The sequence below is a fragment of the Ascaphus truei genome, chromosome 1 (genome assembly GCF_040206685.1).
Source record: "Ascaphus truei isolate aAscTru1 chromosome 1, aAscTru1.hap1, whole genome shotgun sequence".
Lineage (NCBI taxonomy): Eukaryota > Metazoa > Chordata > Amphibia > Anura > Ascaphidae > Ascaphus > Ascaphus truei.
Window position 1 is genome coordinate 105,948,250 of NC_134483.1, and position 18,707 is coordinate 105,966,956.

At 38.9% G+C, this 18,707-nt stretch overlaps 1 protein-coding gene across 5 annotated transcripts in view; it reads left to right on the forward strand.

Moving 5' to 3' along the window:
* ADGRV1 (adhesion G protein-coupled receptor V1) overlaps positions 1–18,258 on the forward strand; it is a 527,599-nt gene extending 509,341 nt beyond the window's left edge. For all 5 annotated transcript variants that reach the window (XM_075593091.1, XM_075593079.1, XM_075593082.1 and 2 more), the window contains 3 exons: positions 15,169–15,360; positions 15,617–15,773; positions 17,873–18,258. In XM_075593091.1, the coding sequence (XP_075449206.1) occupies positions 15,169–15,360; positions 15,617–15,773; positions 17,873–17,991 (468 nt within the window). In that variant the 3' untranslated portion in view covers positions 17,992–18,258. The remainder of the gene's footprint in view (positions 1–15,168; positions 15,361–15,616; positions 15,774–17,872) is intronic.
* Positions 18,259–18,707: the final 449 nt, after the last annotated feature.

The following is an 18,707-nucleotide window of genomic DNA, read 5'->3' on the forward strand; positions in this document are numbered from 1 at the left end:
GTGGCGCCTACCCAGCGGGCGATAATGGACTGGCCAGGGAAAGCCATTGCCGAGACAGAGCTTGTAGGCACGATTTCCATTGGCCAGACTTCTGACTTATGGAGCAAGGAGCGGTGACCAATCAGAGCACAGATTCATATTTCCCACTTGCCGGCATCCTCATCATCACGGGGAGGTCCTGAACACCTAAGCACGCCCCCTCCTCTGATTGGTGCAGCAAGGTGAGGTGAGCCTCCGGCTCGTGATTGGCTATGTTTGAATTTGTGCTCTGATTGGTCACCGCTCCTTGCTCCATGTTAAGGATAGCCAGCGAGGACTATGTAAGGAGATGGCCCGATCAGAGTGCCAGACATCTCCTGGCTTGCTTCGTTGAAGCGCGTGGTGTGCTTTTCAAAAGTGCTGGGCCGGGAAGTGCCAGAGAAGCCATGCCGGAGAAGCCCAACCAGGCTGCGGACAAAGCGCTGGAGGTCCAGAGCAACTTGGGACTTGGTCCGGTGAGGCTGTGGTGGGCTTTTCAAAAGTGCTTTGCTCGGAATACCAAAGCACTCAGCATTGAGAGTTCTCATTACGGGGCCAAGTTCTTAGCGGAGACCGAAGCCCAGGAGACCAGCGGGGAAAGCCAGGTAGCTATCCCAAAGATAATACCGTGGTGTTCCTGGACATGAAGTGGACAGGGTGAGCCTACCTGAAGCAGGCGCCCTGCACCTAGCGAGGCTAGTGACTCCCCCAGGGCCCCCTGTTGGTCTGTATTTTCCTATGTTTTGTCTGCGGCTTGCCCCAAATAAACCCTATTTATTTAATAACTTTGTTCCGTCTGGTGATAGTCATCTCTGGTAAAAGGTGTTAAAAGTTCCTGGTCTCCCATGACACTCACCCTTTTTATTTAACACACACTCCACATTTATCTCCCCCTTCTCACAGCACTCACCCTCATTCTAAATTATAAACCCCACATTTAAATGGCTTCTTTTACTTACAGTACACCAAATACCTTCTCCAACTCCACAAAAAGCACTACCCTCCCTTCCCCTTCCCACACAGAGCCATCTCAGTCTCCACTCTCCTCCCAATACCGCACCCTGACTCCTTTCCTCTTTCCTCCCACCTTCCCTCACACTTCAAACATATCAGCTTGTCAGCAGGCGCTTCCTGCGCTGTCTGGAGTTGAAGACACTTCTCTCTCCTCCTGTGCCGGGCTGAGAGAGGAGAGGCAGGGGGAAAAGGGGTACCCGGTGACCAGCCAGCTGAGGTTTTCCCCTGGGTTCACGGCACACCAGGGTTTCCCGACATCCTAGTTGAGAAATAGTGCACTAGGTAATGTATTGCAGTCCCCAGCAAAAAAGTGGTTAAGGTTTTAAATAAAATGGGACAAAATGGAGTTCAGTACCATAATACATTGCCAGACGATGAATATGCATCAGCTCTGGTAAAAATTGCTGATACAAAACGTTGTATTATTTACTGGGAAAAACAGGTAGACCTAAACACATGGGTGTAAGGCTATGTCATCTTAAAACCCCTATCAATGCACTTGACTTTTTGTAGACTTCGAGCAATATACATGTAGAAATACCCCCATTGGGAATTAATCATGAATTATAAAATCAGCCACACTAGAACAAACAGAAAGACTCCTCAAGGGATCCGCACACTTGCTCGACAGACCATGCAAAGAGAAAAACACAAACAAACAAAAATCATAGCGCAACACTGTAGGGTGAGCAGTACTGCACTAATACACACAGACAATTAAGAGTCCTAGCGACAATTAAAAAACTATTTATTAAAAGGAACTATGCCAAGTCAGGCATTGGCAAATACAAAGAACCGCAGGTCATCTGGGATACAAAAATTGGAGCCCTACTTACAGACAGCAAGGCTTTAACTCGCATTGGTAGGAACAAGTCCTAAATACAGATGGTCTCCCTGCCGGGTGATGCCTCTGCTCCGTTGCGACTTGAGCTCCAAACCGTCCCTACGATGGTAGCCGGAACAGCTCCGGCCGTGGAGGCTGGTGTGCGGGGTCCGCAGCTCTGCACCGCGTTTAGACACACGCCTCACTTCCTCCTCCGGCACAAACGGGAAATCAATGCGCGCCCGCGCGCGATAGTATCCGTGGCCTTAAAGGGACAGCTGGCTAGCTGAAGGGAAAGCAGGGCTCCAATGCCAAATGACCATAAACGTCCAAAGCCAGACCAACAGTGGCTATGCCACTAGCCCTACGCGTTTCGTAGATGTCACTCTACTTCCTCAGGGGCTGAAAACAATGATACTTAGTGACACATTAATAAACCCTAGCCAATTAAAATTAATTGATCATTTAGAACTGAAACAGCCTGTATGTCATTAATACCAATTCACTACATGGACTCTTAAACATACATTACATAAAAACATAAAAACAACAGTACCAACATATGTCAATATAAATACACCCTAACGTCGTATACATATAAGACAAACCAACAGTGATAGAAAGATATTCAAACTCTCCCCAGGGATATAATTGATTATTACACAGATTCCCTTTATTCTTAATTGATAAGACCTAGCAGGTGTTGCACTAGTCAATTGCCACAGTTAGCTAGAAATAACTCATTCTCTTATATCAGATATTGCCAGACCAATCTATTTACCTAAAAAAGAACCCAATTCAAAATCAATATTGAGACCGTTGGGGGACAAGGTCTTCAGTTCGTAAATCCAAAAGGCCTCACGTCTATTTATATGTTTAATAATGTCCCCACCTCTCCAGTCTGGAGTACATAGCTCAATAGGTTGACAAACCAGGCCCTTTGGGTCTCTATCATGATGTAACAAAAAATGGTGGGACACACTATGCGTTGTTAGACCTTTCTTTATATTATAGACGTGTTCATACATACGTCTTTGAAAGGTTCTGCCTGTGCGTCCCACATATTGCAAGCCACATGGGCATTGCAACACATAAATTACAAATTGTGATTTGCATGTGATGTGCGACATAATCTTGTACACTTTATCGGTAACATTAGATTGCAACTCGATGCTACACTGACTATATTTACAAGCTATGCACTTTTTGCATGGTTTGAACCCATTAGGACCCTTAATACTTCTCATTTTATCCTTCCCTTGTTATAAAGGACAACTGGGTGCCAGTTTATTTTTAAAGTTATTTGCTTTTTTAAAGATAATGGAAGGTTTTGGAGTTAGTACCTGTGATAGTGTAGCATCCTGTAGCAAAATTGGCCAGTGCTTGGCAAAAATATTTCTTATTCTAGGGGCCATAGCATTATACTGTGTAATTAAAGAGATGTTATTCTTTCCTTGATCCAACCCTTTTTCTTTGTATTGAAGGAGCTTATTCCTGTCCATACTACGCACTAGGGATATTGTACTCTCAAGTTCTTCTATAGGGTAATTCCTTTCAAGAAACTTTCCCTTAAGTTCATCCGCCTGTACAGCAAAAGACTCCAAATTTGAGCAATTGCGCCTCAGGCGGATGAACTGCCCTTTGGGGATGTTCCTAATCCATTGCGGATTGTGATGACTGTTGGCCATAACATAATTGTTGGCCTGTACAGGTTTAAAATAGGTTTGAGTGTGTATTTGGTCATCGGTGATACTAATATTAAGATCCAGAAAATGAATGGTATTTTTATCATATTGGCAAACAAATCGCAGATTTCGTTCGTTCGCGTTAAGGTATAAAATAAATTTATCTAATAACTCCAAATCCCCATCCCAAATGAAAATAACATCATCAATGTAGCGCCGCCAGAGCACGAGGTTGGCACCAAATGGGCAATTGTTCCAAATAACCTCCTTCTCCCATTGCCCCATAAAGATGTTCGCATAACTTGGTGCAAACCTCGTGCCCATAGCGGTGCCACATATCTGCAAATAATACTGTAAATTAAAACAAAAATAATTGTGGGTGAGTATAAACCTAATCCCATCCATCAGAAAGGCCTTGAGTGCAGTGGTCATAGTACTATCCTCCTCAAAGGCTGCAGATATGTGGCACCGCTATGGGCACGAGGTTTGCACCAAGTTATGCGAACATCTTTATGGGGCAATGGGAGAAGGAGGTTATTTGGAACAATTGCCCATTTGGTGCCAACCTCGTGCTCTGGCGGCGCTACATTGATGATGTTATTTTCATTTGGGATGGGGATTTGGAGTTATTAGATAAATTTATTTTATACCTTAACGCGAACGAACGAAATCTGCGATTTGTTTGCCAATATGATAAAAATACCATTCATTTTCTGGATCTTAATATTAGTATCACCGATGACCAAATACACACTCAAACCTATTTTAAACCTGTACAGGCCAACAATTATGTTATGGCCAACAGTCATCACAATCCGCAATGGATTAGGAACATCCCCAAAGGGCAGTTCATCCGCCTGAGGCGCAATTGCTCAAATTTGGAGTCTTTTGCGGTACAGGCGGATGAACTTAAGGGAAAGTTTCTTGAAAGGAATTACCCTATAGAAGAACTTGAGAGTACAATATCCCTAGTGCGTAGTATGGGCAGAAATAAGCTCCTTCAATACAAAGAAAAAGGGTTGGATCAAGGAAAGAATAACATCTCTTTTATTACACAGTATAATGCTATGGCCCCTAGAATAAGAAATATTTTTGCCAAGCACTGGCCAATTTTGCGACAGGACGCTGCACTATCACAGGTACTAACTCCAAAACCTTCCATTATCTTTAAAAAAGCAAATAACTTTAAAAATAAACTGGCACCCAGTTGTCCTTTATATCAAGGGAAGGATAAAATGAGAAGTATCAAGGGTCCTAATGGGTTCAAACCATGCAAAAAGTGCATAGCTTGTAAATATAGTCGGTGTAGCATCGAGTTGCAATCTAATGTTACCGATAAAGTGTACAAGATTATGTCGCACATCACATGCAAATCACAATTTGTAATTTATGTGTTGCAATGCCCATGTGGCTTGCAATATGTGGGACGCACAGGCAGAACCTTTCAAAGACGTATGTACGAACACGTCTATAATATAAAGAAAGGTCTAACAACGCATAGTGTGTCCGACCATTTTTTGTTACATCATGATAGAGACCCAAAGGGCCTGGTTTGTCAACCTATTGAGCTATGTACTCCAGACTGGAGAGGTGCGGACATTATTAAACATATAAATAGACGTGAGGCCTTTTGGATTTACGAACTGAAGACCTTGTCCCCCAACGGTCTCAATATTGATTTTGAATTGGGTTCTTTTTTAGGTAAATAGATTGGTCTGGCAATATCTGATATAAGAGAATTAGTTATTTCTAGCTAACTGTGGCAATTGACTAGTGCAACACCCGCTAGGTCTTATCAATTAAGAATAAAGGGAATCTGTGTAATAATCAATTATATCCCTGGGGAGAGTTTGAATATCTTTCTATCACTGTTGGTTTGTCTTATATGTATACGACGTTAGGGTATATTTATATTGACATATGTTGGTACTGTTGTTTTTATGTTTTTATGTAATGTATGTTTAAGAGTCCATGTAGTGAATTGGTATTAATGACATACAGGCTGTTTCAGTTCTAAATGATCAATTAATTTTAATTGGCTAGGGTTTATTAATGTGTCACTAAGTATCATTGTTTTCAGCCCCTGAGGAAGTAGAGTGACATCTACGAAACGCGTAGGGCTAGTGGCATAGCCACTGTTGGTCTGGCTTTGGACGTTTATGGTCATTTGGCATTGGAGCCCTGCTTTCCCTTCAGCTAGCCAGCTATCCCTTTAGGGCCACGGATACTATCGCGCGCGGGCGCGCATTGATTTCCCGTTTGTGCCGGAGGAGGAAGTGAGGCGTGTGTCTACACGCAGTGCAGAGCTGCGGACCCCGCACACCAGCCTCCACGGCCGGAGCTGTTCCGGCTACCATCGTAGGGACGGTTTGGAGCTCAAGTTGCAACGGAGCAGAGGCATCACCCGGCAGGGAGACCATCTGTATTTAGGACTTGTTCCTACCAATGCGAGTTAAAGCCTTGCTGTCTGTAAGTAGGGCTCCAATTTTTGTATCCCAGATGACCTGTGGTTCTTTGTATTTGCCAATGCCTGACTTGGCATAGTTCCTTTTAATAAATAGTTTTTTAATTGTCGCTAGGACTCTTAATTGTTTGTGTGTATTAGTGCAGTATTGCTCACCCTACAGTGTTGCGCTATGATTTTTGTTTGTTTGTGTTTTTTTCTTTGCATGGTCTGTCGAGCAAGTGTGCGGAACCCTTGAGGAGTACAGGACATTCCACTGACAATTTGGCGCCAGGTTTTTTCCTATATTTTTGTGTTTTTCTGTTAGTACTGGCAGTATCACCGGGCAGCCAACCTTTATTAGAAGTCATTATTTTATTATCACACTGTGTTTTACACTTTAGCGCTAGTTCACAATTTTTTGTTCACTAGAACAAACAGGCTTAACTAGTGGTGTTTACATTTATCTTCCAGCTACCAAGGTTTTGGTATCGGGGCAGATACCGAATTATTTAGTCTTTAACTCTGATTTTCAGAGAACCTCATCAGCATGCTATGTTTATAGATTCCATGCCTGGAGGCACATGTTCATATTACTTTCTATAGTTCTTTTGGAAAATGATATAGGGATTAGGTCACAATTCAAGCTGTATTCTGCTTCTCGTGATTTCATTTCAGCTTATTTCAAAATAGGTTAAAACTTGTTCAGAACAAGAATTGAAATCATGAAAATTCTTTGTTAAATTATATTTGTTGCTTAAAATTAAACATATAAGGTACTCATTGGGCTTTCATACTATCTATTGGAAAACATGAAACAAGGTTAATATAATTATTTAGTTGTAGTTGTTACATGTAACACTGATTTTTAATATATTCTCTAAACATGATACATGCCCCCACTGTACAAACCACAATCAAGACAAAGAGAATTGTCTCACACAGTTTCCCCAATCCTGTTCCAGTCTTTCATATATCACATAGTACTTAAAATTAGCATATTCATTATTTGACTCTACAGACTTTGCCCTTATACTGCAGCCTCAGTGAATGGCATAATACCTTGGAACCTAATAACATTGTCATTCAAATGGTTACATTTGATACTAGGTTGGACTGGAACCTTATATTTAGCAGAAGCTGTGCTTTTTTTTAGTGGGGATTTATCAAAGTTTGTCGAAGGTAGGAGAAGATGAGGTGGTAATTACGTTAATGAGGTGGAATAGCCATGGAATGGATTTTAAAAACGAAGGGGTTTGTTACCGTGCATTAACTATAGTAAACTATTTTACAAACTGCGCAATTGAATTTAACACAGAAATGCGTTAGAGGTCATGGAGCACCTTTAAAAACATGGCACGAAATATAAGTGGGAATTCCCCTTTAAACTTGTGACCACATATTAATGGAAGTTGGTCCTTCGTACGCCTATTGACTTGAGAAGACCGTCTGATTGAAAAGCTTCTCAAACATAACAATTAAAACCAAATAATATTACAAACCTTTAATAGGCCTTCAATATCCTGCCATGAGGATAGAAGATAAAACAGAGATTTTTTTTTTAAATTATTATCTGTTTTGCCTTTTTTTGTTACTTTATCAAAATATTCTTATTTATAAAACTTTTGGTGTCTATTATCTATCCTGTAACTTTATTTTTATATTCAGTTGCCTATAGAAGTTTGGATCTGTTTTACACCACTTAATTGAACCTAAAACATTGTAGTTACTCAGGAGATACAACTGTTAAAATTATATTTGGCTGTATCTCTTTGAATTATCTGTGTGACTTAATATAAAGAGTATATACACACACAAAATACTTCTGAGCAAATTCACACATCTTAGACAAGTCCCAAAACTTACCTAACCACATAGTCCCTCAACACACAATGCTCCCAGTGCAGCCAGAGATACTGGGTAATAACATGCAAATGTTCACTGATTTTGCTTTTTATCAATTTTAACATGGATCCTTTTAGGCTTATGACTGCTGTTTTACACAGCATTTATAGCTGAACCTAGGTTAAATAAGTGCATGAGCAAAGGAATGGAAGCAGGCACACGGTCTTTCTAAAGGTGCAGTTTATTGTGCCACCAAAGGTCCAACGTTTCGGCAAATAGATTGCCTTTATCAAGGAGAGGGCTTCTACATATGACTTAAATAAGTGCATGGCCAGCAAATCTAGTACATCGGAAATAATGTCTTTATTGTCACACACACTCTTATAACTGCAATTTAGACAAACAAATATGCTGTACATACTAAGGTAGGCCTGGAAATCCCCTGTAACAAGTGGATGAACAGAAACATTTTTGTCTGTTCAATATTGTACTGCTCTTTCTACCTTGATAAATATTTTGTTTGGACAATCTCTGAGATGTAATCTAGCATCTATAACATTGATACCTTAAAATGTCTGACTTTTTTTTTCTGTGGGAAAACTGCTTGAATTGTGTGACCTACACATTACCCTCTGTTGTCTTTGGCATGGAGTCTTACGGAGTATCACAGCTTAGTAAATACAGCATATGGCCCATAGTCATCACAGGTGTAACCTTTCTTGCAAAATGTCTGAGCGGTGAAGCTGAATCAGTAAGGGTTCATTACTAAAACCAGACATCAATGTTTGCAGTTTTTCATATTACAGTAGTTACACTACCAGCACAGGCTGAGCATATTAAAGAGGATTCTCAACATTCTCAAAACATGTCAATGTTTTATGTTCATAATTTTCTAGTCCAGTTTACAGTCACAAGACACCTACTGTATGTTTAGTAGAAGGGAGGAAATAGACATAAGAAAACCTGTGCACGCACATATTGATTTGGAATATCTTAGTCGAAACCCTGAAATAGCCATAAAGAGAACAAATATAGACCGTAGGTCAAAGACCCAAATGAATGAGATGTTGACATTTTGATGAAAGTCTGATTTCAATAAGTAATAATACTTTTACACTCATCTAATCGCTGTGAGGCTTGACTAGCCTTATTAGGTGAAATTATTCAACCTTGTATGTTACACACAAAGTTTAAAACTCTGTCAACATAATTACTTAATTTTATTTTGAACAATTACATGTATAACATTGTTTGGTATGTATTATTTGAAGTTGCTTTATTAGTTGCAAAGTTTTTAAACTTTAAACTTTTGAACTCAATATCTTTGTAACCCCTCTTTGTTTATAGGCCCCAGACTGATACCTGTTGCAGAGGTGGGGACCTGAGTCCTTTATTTCTAAATGATATGCCACATATGGCTGTAGGTCAGACAAAGGAAGGTAGACCAGAATAATGGTTATAGTGTAACAGAAAGCAGGATTTTCAGCGCTCGTGCTGCAGTTGTTTCGTTAGGAATAATCCCTGTGCTGCTCGTGCATGGAGCGTCTCCCCAGAGGCTCCCACTTCAGAGGTGATCCCCCCTCGAAGGGGGGGAGGACACCCTGAGAAACAGAGAAGAAATGATTGCACAAAAGCGCACAAGGGACGGGATTAGTATTGATTTATTAAAACAAACACATAAACAGCTGAGGGGATCCAACCCCTCCTCAGCTCAATGGATTAACTGCCCAGAAATATAAACCATATATATGGTCTCTAAACATAGATAGCTCCAACGCAGTAAAACATACACAACATAAGAAAAAAAACACAATCAATGTAAAAATAATAAACAAAGAGAGTACTAACAGCCCAAGGGAGTTAAGGTAAAAACCGCCATAGAGAGCTATAATACTGCTGACAGGGGGAAACGAACACTCACACTGAGGCAGAGAAGGGGGACCTCTGATGACCGTACAGGATCCGGATCACGGCATCAAAGGAAGATGGAAACAACCGCCTCTGGAGCCTCAGGCAAGCTCCGTTTCAGCCTCTACGCGTTTCGCACCACGTGCTTCGTCAGGAGGTCACGTACAGCGTCATCTGCGCGTATTTGTAGGAAGAAGGGAATCAGCTAGGATGGCCCCCTTCCGACGCCAGACCCAATGCCATTAGAATGCCAGTAGTATGTTTAAAGAGATGCTACCTCTTTCCCTTGTAATGTCACGTGTTGCAGCAGTCACGTGTTGCGGGTTTAACAGACACAGATACGAATCCAAACCTGCAGTACTTACATAAACATGAGCATAACATAACTTGAGATCATCAACTTATATACATACACTGAATTAGAGCAAGAACAAATATACATTTTACATATTAATTACACATGATGAGACTATAGTTCATCTTTAAAATACCCAGTTAAAACTAAATACATATAGTGCTTTAATAAAAACATATAATGTTAATACATATACCTTAAAAATGAGAGACAAATGTAGTAATAAATAATTAATGAAAATAAAGATAAAATTAAACAGACATGTTATCTCAAAAATGGAGTGAGCTCAATAAGTTCATTAAAACCAATCGGATGTCTAGTTTGCATTTCATATATCCAATACTGTTCACGTTTTAATAAATAATTATCTCTATTGCCTTGTCTGCTGTTCATTTGGATATGTTCTAGCCCTTTAAATGTAATGCAGGTGGGGTCATTGTTGTGAATCTCTTTAAAGTGTTTTAGTAGTGGTGTAAGCGGCATACCTTTAGCAATAAGTTTTGGTATGTTTTTTACGTTTCTCAAATGTTCTAACATACGCATTTTTAGTGGCCTTTTTGTCTTACCTATATACTGTAAATTACAGTTACACTGCAAGACATAAACCACATGCGTAGTCTGACAATTAATGAAACTTTTGGTGTTGTAACTCCGCTTAGTGGCACAAGACGTGACTGTAGTTCCTTTACAAATATGTTTGCACGCCTTGCACTTCCCACATTTATATGTGCCTTTAATGCCCAAGCGATCTTTAATGTCACCAGATGCAATGGCTTTTCTGGTGATTTGGCTAGGGGCCAACATGTTTTTTATATTTGGCGCACGTTTAAACACTATCCCAGGTTGTGAATTTAACTGTGGGCCCAATACAGGGTCCATTTTCAGTATTCCCCAGTGTTTTTTTAAGATTTTCCTTACCCCATTATGCATATCACTGAACTGAGTAATAAAAGCAGGGATTTTTGTATTTTTACTTTTGTCCCTCTTATTTTTATTATATTTCATCAGTGATTTCCTTTCTATTTTTTCCAGTTTCTTTATTGAGGAATCTATCAGTTCCTCATTATAATTCTTATCGAGAAATCTTGTTTTGAGGAACTTAGATTGTATATCAAATTCCTCGACCTTAGAATCATTTCTCTTTAGTCTTAGAAACTGGTTAAAGGGAATATTTTGAACCCATCTTTTGTCATGACAGCTAAGAGGGTCAAGATAAGAATTGACGTTAGTAGTTTTAAAGTGTGTTTTGGTCTGAACTGTATTGGATTCAATATATATTTCCAAATCGAGGAAATTAATGCTAACTGAACTGTTAACACCACTAAATTTTAGATTAAATTGATTTGCATTTAGTTGATCAACAAATCCAAGATAGGATTCCTCAGTTCCCTCCCACACAATGATGATGTCATCGATATATCTCCTCCACAGCCTAAGCTGTGGAGGAGAACATCGAAATATCTCAAGCGACTCCCACAGTCCCATATATAGATTAGCGAACGATGGGGCAAACGTAGTCCCCATCGCCGTCCCCAGTATTTGTAAAAAATAAAGAGAATCAAACATAAAGTAATTGTGACTCAAAATGAATTCAATTGATGTGAGAATAAAATCAATTTGGGTTATAGGTAGTAATTGTGGGTTCATAAGAAAATACCTTGTTGCCTCTATGCCTTTTTGGTGAGGGATGCTCGTGTATAGTGCTTGCACATCTAAAGTGGCTAATCTACAACTATCATTCCAGACAAAATTATCCAAAACCTGTAAAACCATAGTAGTGTCTTTAAGGTGAGACGGAAGTGATGTGACAAGTGATTGTAGGTAAAAATCAATATATGTAGACAAGTTAGAAGTGATAGAGTCGATTCCTGAAATAATAGGGCGTCCAGGTGGGGAAGTGAGGGATTTGTGAATCTTGGGGATGTAGTAAAAAATGGGGACTGTGGGTGTCTCAATGAGTATATATTCATATTCTGGCTTAGACAAAATCCCAATTGCATGAGCCTCAGTCAAATGTTTTTTAATGAGTCCCAAGTATTCTCGAGTTGGATCTCTCCCCAAAGAAACATAAGTGGTTTTGTCCTCCAAAATGCGATAAGCCTCTTTAAAATAGTCCTCTTTATCCAGGAGGACTATTCCACCCCCTTTGTCAGCTGACCTCAAGACAATATCTGGGTTGGCTTTCAAGGTGTTTATACTTTTACGTTCCTCCCAAGTAAGGTTGGAATGATATTTAGAGGATCTTTTTTGACACATTTCTTTAAAGTCTCTCTCCACCATTTTACCAAATAGGTCAATATTATGTCCTCTAGAGGCATATGGGTAGAAGACAGAATTGGGCTTAAATCCTGAGTGAAGGTAACTACCAAAATTGACAAAATCTGGGTCACTTTCTCTTAAAAGGGCTTCAAGATCCTCAATTAATGCTATATCTTCAATATCATGCTCTATAGGTTTTTTAATTTGAGTGTTAGCTAGTTTGTCACCAGAGCTACTAAAATGACGCTGTAATGTCATTTTCCTCAAATATTTTTGAAGGTCAATGTATAGATCAAACTCTTTCGCATCCCTTGTAGGTGCAAAGGTGAGCCCCTTCTTTAGCACCTGAAAGAGATGGTGATCTATAGTAAGCGAAGATAAATTAAATATCCCGCTAGAGATTAATGTTAATGACTCAGGGATCCCCTCTTTGTGGGCGGGCTTTCTCCCTCCTCTCTTACCTCGTCTGAGTATCCCCTTTTGCGATTCACTTTTGTCAGGGGATTTGAGGGAGGGTTGTCTAGATCCCAGCTCGGTCTTTTGAGCTTGTTTTTTGTTGTTTTCTGAAAAAAACAGTCATTACTATCATCATTTTCACTGACACTTCCTTTACCTCTTAGTTTTGAGAATTTATTAGAAACCGGGATATCAAATTCTAAACGTTTGTCTTACTTGGGAGTATATTGTTCTCTCCTTGGATGTTTATACTTATGTTTGATATCATTCGGTTTCCCATTTTTGCCCACTGTTGACCAATTATCACTATGGCTTCTCTCTCTATATTTGTATTGTTGATAAGGCCTTTCCTTAGAGTGATCTTTCTTATTCTCATAGTGTGGTCTCTTTGAATTTTTATTCACTTTGTTGGCTTTCTAATTTTCTGAGGATTTTTAGAGATTTATTGATTTTTGGAATGGCACCGGACAAATTTTGATCCTTTTTCATTGGTTCTATTTTAGTTGGATTAGTGCTTACTAACTTTTGTGGAGTCTGATCATGTAAGGTTATATCCTTATTAGCACTTTTGACTGTTTTGTCTTTCCAATCTTTTTGCCTATTCTCTAGATAATCAATTTTATCTCTTAGGAATTTTTTATTTTTCCTCAACATGATCCCTTTCTCATGTTTTTTCAGTTTCCCCACCATATCTTCCACCAATTTTGGCAGCCCCTCTAGTGTTGGCAAACTGATAATGTCCGTCTTAACCTTGTCAATTTTGACGGACAATTCTTGTAGTTCCTTTTTCCTCTCTCCCATAAGGAGTTTAACGAGGTTAGTGGAACTTATCTCAAGAATTTCTTCCCAAATGGCTAAAAAAGCTGGATTTTCATTGCCATACGTGGTTTAATTAACAGTCGCAACCCTCTAGGGATCCTTTTATGCTTAATATATTCCTCAAAGGATACAAGTTCCCAAAATGCCTTAGTTTCCTGCTCCAACAATTTTGTAAGGGCAAGTACTAATGAGGGTAAATCGGTGGAATCATCCTCCAAATTGACATCATCACAAAACATTTGACCTACTAACGCACTTCTATTGTTCCTATTATTCAAACTAGACAAAAACAGGGTGGTGAAATCAAGTGGTACAGCCATCCTATTGTCTAAATAATATCAAAATACAGTTGATAAAAAAGCCCCTCAGTAAAAAGTCTTTCAAATGTAAAAATAAATGCACTTATACACAATTAATTGATAATTAATATAACGCAGAAAACAGTCTTATCTATGCAGCTAAAAATCCAGGGGAGAAAAAGTAAACCAATGTCCCAAGTCCAACTAAATGAATCTGGAAACAGTTCTTTATCTTGAAAGCAAAAAGCAGGATTTTCAGCGCTCGTGCTGCAGTTGTTTCGTTAGGAATAATCCCTGTGCTGCTCGTGCATGGAGCGTCTCCCCAGAGGCTCCCACTTCAGAGGTGATCCCCCCTCGAAGGGGGGAGGACACCCTGAGAAACAGAGAAGAAATGATTGCACAAAAGCGCACAAGGGACGGGATTAGTATTGATTTATTAAAACAAACACATAAACAGCTGAGGGGATCCAACCCCTCCTCAGCTCAATGGAGTTTAACAGAGTTTATAGAGCACCAAGCAATAGACACTCTAGTACCTTATGATCCTTAACAGAAATAATAATTTCATGCATCAACATCAGCATAGGAACATAACACACCCCACAATATGCATTGCACAGGTGTATGTCAGTAGCTTAAAGGTCTGTGAAATTGGTGCCGGCACCCCATTGGAGCTCTTATTTACTGTATTAGCATGACAGGCCTGTACTTCAGAAATGCTTCTGTACCCTTTACTTGTCTCCTGTTGGGAATCCCCTCTGACGGTGTGCTCACGCCTCATGCTGCTTTCCTTTGCTCTGCTGGGTCACCCGTTTGGGGATCGATCTGCATGCTCTCCAGCCAGCATCCACTACTACAGGTGGAATGTTGACTGGATTCGGATCACCACCGACCAGTCCTGGGATCTCTCAGGCTGCAGCAGCTTACTGACACAGAGCTGTTCTCTCCTGAGGCCTCTGTAGCTCTATCTCCTCATTTCCTCCCCCCCCCTCATCCTTTTCCCTGATTGGCTGTAATCTCATGTGTCCTTCTCCAGGTCACAGGGGCACCACAGAGTTGTAGTCGTGATCTGGATTCCTCTTTAGTCATTGTCTTTTAACAGTAACACACAGGGGAGGGAGAAATCAGCCAGAGGGCAGCATACACAGCTGTATTCTCTCAAGGAGGTTACATCTTGTATTGAGAAATAGTCAATTACATTACAAGCTTACCTAACCTATTTCATTATGTTTTTGTTATTGTAGGGTCTTTATGCCTTTGTGGCTTATTTTATTCTCCACAATCAGTTGTGCTGTCCAGTAAAAGCAAGTTACAGCATAGAAATGGATGGACATAGAAGCCCAGGGTCTGCCTTTTTCACGCCTGGTAGTGGAATGCCATCAGCAGGAGCGGAGATCAGCAAGTCCACTCAGAACCTTATCAGTGCAATGGAGGAGGTAATCTGTATCATGACCTTCAACTGGTTTACAGTATCAGTCATACCTTGAGAGACATATTATCTCTGAAAGAGCATTATAGACTGTCTTAGCTGGCATGATTTTGGCAAGTTTGTTCTACACAAACATACTTAAATAAAATATTTAACATTACATGTCCCCTATTATAAATAATAGCAAATTTACATCAATGTTGCATTGTTTGTTGCTTTGATGAGTTGTAGAAACTCAACATCTTTTTTTTTTTCCCCTTAAGATTCCTGTTGATTGGGAGAGGCCTGGTAGCCAAGCATTTAAGCAAAGTCCTCAAAATGGCACTGCCTTCACTACCTCAGGAGGGTACAGTAATGGCTCACTGGTAAATGATGAGGAATTACAAGAATTCGACGATTTGATATTTGTCTTAAAAGCTGGTAAGTTATGGGATGTATATTATCTACAAACAAGTACCTACAGTATTTTACAATAAATCTTAAGTATTGTCAGATATCATAGAATTCTTATTTACACCAGCATTTACCACCACCAGAAAACAATCCGAATTAAACAGACTGGATAGTAATTTACGAATATATCACTGGATTCATAAAAGATTAGGGAGCCATACCTAAACAGAATGAAATATGTATTTATTACTGGCATGATGAGGTTAAAGATCACCAAAGGAAAAACATTTACACGTTTGCAGGACCTTATTTACATACAAAGCCAGTTACTTATCCGTGTTACTTTTGAAACCTTCTCATTTTGAGAACCATTTGAACAGTAAAACTGTATACATTTCTAATGATGTTTTTTCCCCTGCGAGTGACCATTCATACGTACTGTATGATGGATCTTGCCGAGCATTTCTTTCTTATTGCATAAGCGATACACTTGTATATAAATTGCGTTCAGTTATCATGTAGGCATCGAATAATTTTTTTAAATTCGATTAAAAAACAAAACTTGTCTTATTGCTCAGCTCTGCTTAGTAAATGTACCCTTTATCCAAAAAAAACACTCCTGCAAGTTCTTGTACATGTGCAGATCACTTAAAAGAGCAATCCATGCAGTATCCTTTATTATGAATCAGTTCTGTAGTATTAGATACAACTTACTACTTTTTTATTTTTTTTTATTAATGCCATTTTAATTAGTTTTAATATAATGAGCATCCTTTGATTACTATAGCAGACATTAGCCCACCTCCCCAGCAGGGCAAGATCTTTGTAATACTTTTCTGTTTGTATAATTTGTTGCCAATATTCCCAGCAGTTTGAGCTGCAAACTGTAACAATAGATAATGTTACTTTAGTAATATACAAATACATTGTAGCTGCAGAGTTACAGTGACTGAAGGATTGATTTGAAACTGAAAAGAGGCCATTTAGTGAACCCTGGGAAGAAGGATTTTGCTGATCTAACATAGAAGAACAAATCGATAGGCATCTTAGGTAATTAGTTGTCAATAAAATCTGCATACATTAAAACAATTCATTTTTTGTTTTAAACTGCTGCTTGGATTTTCTCTTTAAGTGTGTCCTCCTCAAATTCCTCATGAAAGTTCCCTTGATCGCTTCTCCACTATCTTATAGGGCTGTTTATGAAGTTGTATGAATTGCATGCAGCTCTTTCATTTATTATATAGTCGTTCCGTCAAGAGCTTCATACATTAAACATAAATGCCTACGACAGACAAGGGTAAGGTCAGCTCTGGCCTGACAATTTCCCTGGTGCATTGAATGGAGTAGAATGACGGTAAGAAGCAATACAAATAGTTCACAAAATAATATGTACTTGAATGAACTCCTGTCCTAACTTTCCCTATCACTCGGTGAACTCACTCCCCACATTATGAAATTATGCAAGAGAGAAGGAAACAGATGCAAAGTACTCTGTTGAATGATTACCTTCATCTTTCAGCTTCATAGATCCACCAAACATCCCCACTTATAAACTGCAAAATTAAGTTGAAGTACTCTACATAAATTCAAATAACTCCTGCTTCATGACTGTGCCAATTATATTAAGACCTTATTTATATCATTAGTTCTTAAGGTATTATTTATGACAATTGTATTCTGCTCATCCACTGAAAGACCATAATCACTGCATAGATTTGTTGTGGGTTGTGATACCTTTTAGGGATCCAACAGGAAAGTTCTTGATACATTAAATATATTGTGTACAGAGCTTTAGAAACCCCCAAAATAACTCCTTCAAACATCTTGAGAGTGTGAAAGAGACATGTGAGGTCTTGAAAGCTCTGTCCATAATATTGTATCTATCAAGAACCTTCACATTGCCCCCATACGACAAATCAACACTATATTTCTCCAAGACCTATGTGGCTACCAAAACTTGGAACTATATCATAATTACACATAACCATTTCTTAGTAATATCAACCGATATATTTTGGAATTCACCTGCAAAGTGCAATTATGGACACAAAGTGATGTAACAAATAGTTTGTTTTTTCATCAAATTCATTACTTAGTATGTATGTCGTCATTTCTTTTTTTTTTAGGGTCAGGACTCAATATCAGTGACACTGAATCCTGCCATGGAAGTCAAGATGGCGGCAGCATGGCCAACTCACAGATTGTGGAACTCCGAAGAATTCCAATAGCTGATACTCATCTGTAATTAATTTTTTAAGTCCAAATTTCAATATTTTTATATTTGTTCTTGCTATTACACTAAATACTAATACATGCAGTGTAATCACCAGGGAACAATGATCAGTAACTTGAACATTCTCTATGTCCTAATGATGGGCAATTTGAACTTCAAAGGTGAAAATGGAATAAACCGGACTTGCTGAAACAAACTTGATGCATTGATAATGTGACATTTAGATAATTAACATTTTTGATTAACCTGTTTTCTGTAGCAAATATTAAAACAGAACAAACAACTGTACTTGCCTCAAGAATCCATTCATTTAACCATATTCTATAACACTACGGAATAAGGCTTAAACATACAGTAGTTCTGCTAAAAATGTTAGTATTATTTCGGAATAATGAATATGACAGTTTACATGGTTATTTACTCATGTTCTCAGCTGCAAAAATGGAGCAAAACTAGTGCACAAAACAGCACCATAAAAAGGTAGGATTTTTTTCCTTTAATACATTTTGTGCAATTGTTTTTTTACTTGTTTGGCCTCAGTTTGCCACCGCGAAACTTTAGTGAATAAGCCTCCCCTATACATGTCTAATATTCATATATATGCTCCTAGTTTGAGTTTTTTACTAGCATATTAAATTAAGTTTAAAAAAAAAATACAAATTGGTGGCATATATAAAAACAACTGTGCAGATAAACTGTCATAAGCAATTTATTAATTCTGGCAAAGG